The sequence below is a fragment of the Clarias gariepinus genome, chromosome 11, assembly GCF_024256425.1.
Source record: "Clarias gariepinus isolate MV-2021 ecotype Netherlands chromosome 11, CGAR_prim_01v2, whole genome shotgun sequence".
NCBI lineage: Eukaryota > Metazoa > Chordata > Actinopteri > Siluriformes > Clariidae > Clarias > Clarias gariepinus.
Window position 1 is genome coordinate 10,240,483 of NC_071110.1, and position 5,893 is coordinate 10,246,375.

The window sequence follows — 5,893 nt, forward strand, 5'->3', positions numbered from 1 at the left end:
GCCTTGCACCTCCAGGGTCTGGGTTCGATTCCCGGCAAGGCTTGATTCCCGTCTCTGCATAGAGTTTGCATGTTCTCTCTGTGCTTGGTGGGTTTCCTCCGGGGACTCCGGTCTCCTCCCACAAAGACATGTAGGTTAGGTTAATTGGTGTTCTCAAATTGGCTGTACTGTGTGAGTGTGTGTATATCTATGTGCCCTGCGGTGGATTGGTGCCCTGTCTGGGGTTACCCTGCCTCGTCCCCTAAGTCTTCTGGGATAGGCTCCAGGCCCCCGCGACCCTGAATGCAGGATAAAGCGGTACAGACGATGAGTGATTTATTTATTTTTTTGCATATTTGTCAGACATTAACGATTCAAATCATTAAACAAATTTTAGTATTACACAAAGATAACCCATGCAAATACAAATTTATTTTTAAAATGATAATTTTAATTATTATGGAATAAAGCTTTCTAAGCCTATGTGAAAAAGTAACTGTTTCTAAACCTAATAGCTGGTTGTGTGCAACTGTTGGCGAAATCAACTGCAATCAAGAGTCTAGCTAAGGAGTCTTTCATACTTTTTCACATAGGCCCAGATCGGTTTGGACAGCTTTTTCCACTTTATAAAATGAAAAAAAAATGTTTATATTTACTCGGGTTATCTTTTTGTAATATTAAGATTTGTTTGATGATCGGAATCATTTAAGTGTGACAAATTTGCCCAGAAAAAGAAGAAAATCAAGAAGGGGGCAAATACTTTTTTAAAGCACTGTATATTTATTAGACAATTTGAGCCAAGCACTACAACAAAGCATAAACATTTCATAATGACATTTAAATCTTTACTTTTAAATCATTTTGACATTAACAAAAGGGGAGTAAATTAGAAGTGTTCATAATAATGCGCTTGCGTCCATTACTGCAGATCAAAGTAGAGGTAAAGGTGTAGATCTGAAGTGTCCGAGTGCAATCAGAATGCAGAAAGCCATCATCTGAATTGTAACAACAAAAGTGTTTGAGAATAAAAATTGAGGTTATAGTGCAGAAGTGTAATTACACTGCAGATAATAAAGTTCCTGTATTTACCAGACAGTTCACAGTTGGAGCAGGACTGTCAGACAGCAGGATAGTGGGGCTGCTCACCATCGTCCAGAACTCAGGAAAGCTCTTTACGAATGTTGCACTGCAAGAAAAGCCCCATCACTTAAATACTGCATCTCTTTTTATTTTTAAATAAGACTTGATAATGCATGCAAAAGGAACTAAAACGCACTGATACCATAACACAATATTGTCTGGAGCAGGTGTAGGCGGTGCAGTCCACATGAACTTAATCTGGGTTAGTTCGTTTTCTCCAGAGTGGCTGATGGCTGAATTCTGGAGAACGAAAATGACAGATTCATCAGTTTTATCCATGCTCCTGTAATGGCACTCATACACAGAAATAATAAGGTTTATTAAAGATAAAAGACATAAAAATTAATGACTGAAAAACAGGTTGATAAAAAAATACTGTTAGATTAAAATAGACTTGATTAGCTTTGTTTAGGAAATTTAATTTAATCGACTATTTATGGCGGTACAGTGGCTTAGTGGTTAGCACTGTTGCCTTGCACCATCAGGTCCCTGGTTCGAATCCCGAGTCGGGTTTGTGAAGGAGATTCCTCGAGGTTCTCCGGTTTCCTCTAATAGTTCAAAAACATGCAGATTAGGATAACTGGCGTTTCCAAATTACTTGTGCTGTGTGAGTGTTGACCGAGAGTTGTACGAATGGGAATAAATACAATGGTCACTGTTGGACTACAAAGTTTCCTAGATAGATATGGAATAAAATCATTGTCAAAAATAAATGTATGTAATTCAAAGCATTTGTGTGTAATTTTTATTTAATCGTGTGTAATGTAACTTTGTTAAATTCCAAAATCTACGTCCACGGCAGTTTACAGATCCGAGATTTTGTGCGTCTGTTAGAGTACAACTTCACAAGTAAATGAAAATTACACAGAAATGCTTTGAATTACATACATTTATTTTTGACAGTGATTTTATTCATCCAGTGGCTCGGAATTGAACCCGGGCCTCCCGCATGGCAGGTGAAACAGGCAGTTAAGATTAGAATACTGTACATAGAATAAATAGATAGGTTCAACGAATAAAGAACAGATGGAATAAAAAAAAAAAAAAAATAGAACCTGTACACTACTTTGTTGTTGAAACAGTTGTGCAGTCGGACCAGACTGGTGGTTTCCGTCATGAAAGAACCCACAGCGCTTTTGCCTGATGCAGGTCGCGCTTGCAGCATGAAGCCAATAAATTTGGTGCTGTCCACAGTCTCCAGAGTCACTGGTGGTTAAAACAAAATAATTTTAGCTCTGTAGTCCATATTATATACTGATTCATGATAAAATTTTAAGTACGGATTGCTGATTAATGTTTTCCATCACGGTAGCTCAGACAGTAACTCCCACTGAAACTCAAATCACAGGTTTATATTAATGTGCTTGGTCTAATATATTTTTGTCTATAGTAACAGTTTATTCACAGGGACATGTACTGTATATACAAGGTAATACAGGGTCAAGATTAAAAAAACTAGATTATTACCTTATTTAACAGAGGGGAACAAACATTTTAAATAAGCACATTTTTAAGCACACAACTGCTTAGCTGCTATAGTGTACGTGATAACAGGAACTAATTTGTTTCACGAACAATGCAAAACTTTGGCTGCAACTACAAATAGGTTTAAAAAAATGTGTCATTTATTACGTGTTGTTATTGTATAAAAGGAGTTATGGAAAATACTCCACTTCGCATTGGGTTGCACCTCACCACCCTGGTGTAGATTATTTCTCATGTTATATTCCTTATTTCCTCCATTTTAACATGATCGCTCTTTTATGCATAAGCACTATTCTTTAAAACACCTCAAGTGATTAGCTGACCATTTCTAAAATATTATTACAGTATGTATTACCTGTGCCATTTTTTCACTGCTTTCATTTTTCCAAGATCTAATTTAATTTAAAATCCCTAATCATGTTGTTATAAGACCTGTGATCATGTCTCCTGGTCTGCATGTCCTGCGGTCCACTGTGACTCGGTACGGTGCTGTGGTGTTCTGAGGCACGTAGTTTGTGTGAGCCGGTGTCATACTGTCACACGCAGGTGCTATCGATCCATCGCGGTAGGCGTGCACAGAGCTCAGTGTGTATGTCGCTAACAGCACAAACAACCAGTGATGCATCTGAAGGAGAAAAAAGGAGGTATATACTGTATTTGCAATCACTATGCATGTTAGATAATGTAGTTAAAATAATGCACATTTTGCATTTTAAATGGATTAACAGAACCATCAATAACAAAATAACCACTAATCATTTTATCCCACTAATCCAGTTGGTCTATTATCATTTTAATAATTATGGAGTTTAATGACCAGCTACAAAAAAGATCTTAAAAATAGGGGGGGATTTTTTTTATTTCCCGTCTTAATGTTGCTTTTTTTCGTGCAAATCCATACCAAATACAACACAGGCTAGTGTTTGAAACTCTAAAGCTTAATCTTACCTTCAGCAGTTCTTGATTGTTGTACAGAGTGTTGTGAAGTGATGATGGAACCAGACAATATCTGACTAGAGGGTGGGAAATTCACCCTTTTCAGAGGGATTCGGTTTCATGTGGGTGGTTCTATGGTTTTTCATAATTTTTTGCAGTTTTTGTTGTTTTAAGCAGTTTTCTACAGGGCCCATATAATATGATACGGACATTTGATACACACGATGTAGGATTTGAAAAGGTGAAATGAATCTTTTATGGCTTCCATATGGTATTGTACCGACTGGATCAAAGACAGCTCAAACCTTAAGAATGAAAATTACATTCAAACTCCATAAAACTGCCAGTCCGCCACAGTTCAAGGCCGATTTCAGGGTTTAGATTCTGCTAATGTTTGACCAAATGCTGTGTTTAAATTCATCAACTACTTCACCAACATTTTAATTAAATTCACACTGATGTAGCCAGATTTTAAATATTAGAGATCGATACTGTACGTGGAACAATTCTTTTGTGTGGAAATTCATGTGGCCATACAGTTTCCAAAATGTATTTTTTAAATTATTTTTTAAAGTAACATATGTTTGCATTTGAGCTGTTAATGCAGTGCCAGTTCCAAGCTTACTGTAAATAAAATTGGAGGGTTGCATCAGGAAGGGCATCCCACATAAAACCTGTGCCAATTTTGTTTGTGGATTGGATGGTTTATATATAAAAAAAAAATCAATTTCAATTCAATTCATTATATACTCAGCAAAAAAAATAAACGTCCTCTGACTTTCAACTGTTTTTACTTTCAGTAAACTTAATGTGTAAATATCTGTATGAACACCAAAAGAGTCAACACCATAAGACATAAACTAAAAATGTTTCACAATGTGTCCCTGAATGAAGGGAGGCTCAAAATCAAAAGTACCAGTCAGTATCTGGTGTGGCCACCAGCTGCTTGAAGTACTGCAGTGCATCTCCTCCTCATGGACTGCCTATTGCGGACAGTCTGAGCACTGATGGAGGGATTGTGTGTTCCTGGTGTGACTCTGGCAGTTGTTGTGGCCATCCTGTACCTGTCACGCAGGTGTGATATTCGGATGTACCGATCCTGTGCAGGTGTTGTTACACGTGGTCTTCCACTGCGAGGATGATCAGCTGTCCTTCCTGTCTCCCTGTAGTGCCGTCCTAGGCGTCTCACAGTGCGGACATGGCGATTTATCGCCCTAGCCACATCAGCAGTCCTCATGCCTCCCTGCAGCATGCCTAATGCACGTTCACGCAGATGAGCAGGGACCCTGGGCATCTTTCTTTGGGTGTTTTCCATAGTCGGTAGACAAGTCTCTTTAGTGTCCTGCGTTTTCAGAACTGTGACCTTAAATGCCTACTTCCTGTAAGCTGTCAAGGTCTTAACGACCATTCCACAGGTGCATGTTAATTAATTGATTATGGTTAATTGAACATGCAGGGAACACATTGTTTAAACCCTTTACAATGAAGATCTGTAAAGTTATTTGGATTTTTACAACATTACAATATTGTTGAAATACACAGTCCTGAAAAGGGATGTTTCTCTTTTTGCTGACACCCCATCATCCAAGTTTAGTCATTGTTGATGCCACTCTAACAAGTTCTGAGTACATAAAGATAGCAGCCCATGCTCCCAGTTTATAAGCAAATATGTTATCAGTTCACTGGAATTGTTTTACCTGAACTTGGCAGGTAGAAAGTAGACGAATAACATTGAGTCAAACTGGCTTGCAATTTATTGATTTGATTAATCCAAATCTGGTGGCAAGTTAACTTTAGTGGTTAGCCCTGTTGCACCTTCAGGGTCTGATTCCCACCTCCGTGTGCATGGGGTTTGCATTTTCTCCCCATGCTTGGTGGATTTCTTCCATGTACTCCGGTTTCCTCCTACAGTCCAAAGACATGCAGATCAAGCTAACTGCCATTCTCAAATTGCCTGTAGTGTGTGTAATTTGCCTGCGATGGATTGATGGATTAAGCAGTAGAGACGGTGAGTGAGTGATTAATCCAAATTCCCGAATTTCTAATGCAGAAGTCTGATAAGGGAAGTGTATTACGACCCATGTCATGCAATACTACGGAACCTGTAATTGTGAAATGTAGCATAAAATACCATTTACAGTACACTGTATACCTGATGTAACAGAAAAGAAAGAAAAAACACCATTCTGATGATTCTGTCTCGAGCACAAGAACACACCAAAGCCAAACAACATTGAGTTTATTTCTTTTATTTTTAACGTCCATTACAGGTCACCACAAACACAAAGTAAAAACAAGAAACTGTACAAAACAGGAAAAGTGTGAGTCAGTGAATCAGTGATACAGTACAAGA

At 38.1% G+C, this 5,893-nt stretch overlaps 1 protein-coding gene across 1 annotated transcript; it reads right to left on the minus strand.

The window, feature by feature from the left end:
- Nucleotides 1-789: 789 nt before the first annotated feature.
- si:ch73-14h1.2 (putative ferric-chelate reductase 1) lies at nucleotides 790-3,590 on the minus strand. The gene is made up of 6 exons (XM_053506882.1): nucleotides 3,553-3,590; nucleotides 3,037-3,229; nucleotides 2,186-2,325; nucleotides 1,262-1,359; nucleotides 1,069-1,165; nucleotides 790-974 (listed from the first exon to the last, which is right to left on the minus strand). Exons 2-6 carry the CDS (start codon nucleotides 3,227-3,229, stop codon nucleotides 909-911), a joined length of 594 nt encoding a protein of 197 aa, XP_053362857.1. The 5' UTR covers nucleotides 3,553-3,590; the 3' UTR covers nucleotides 790-908.
- Between the last annotated feature and the right edge of the window lie 2,303 nt (nucleotides 3,591-5,893).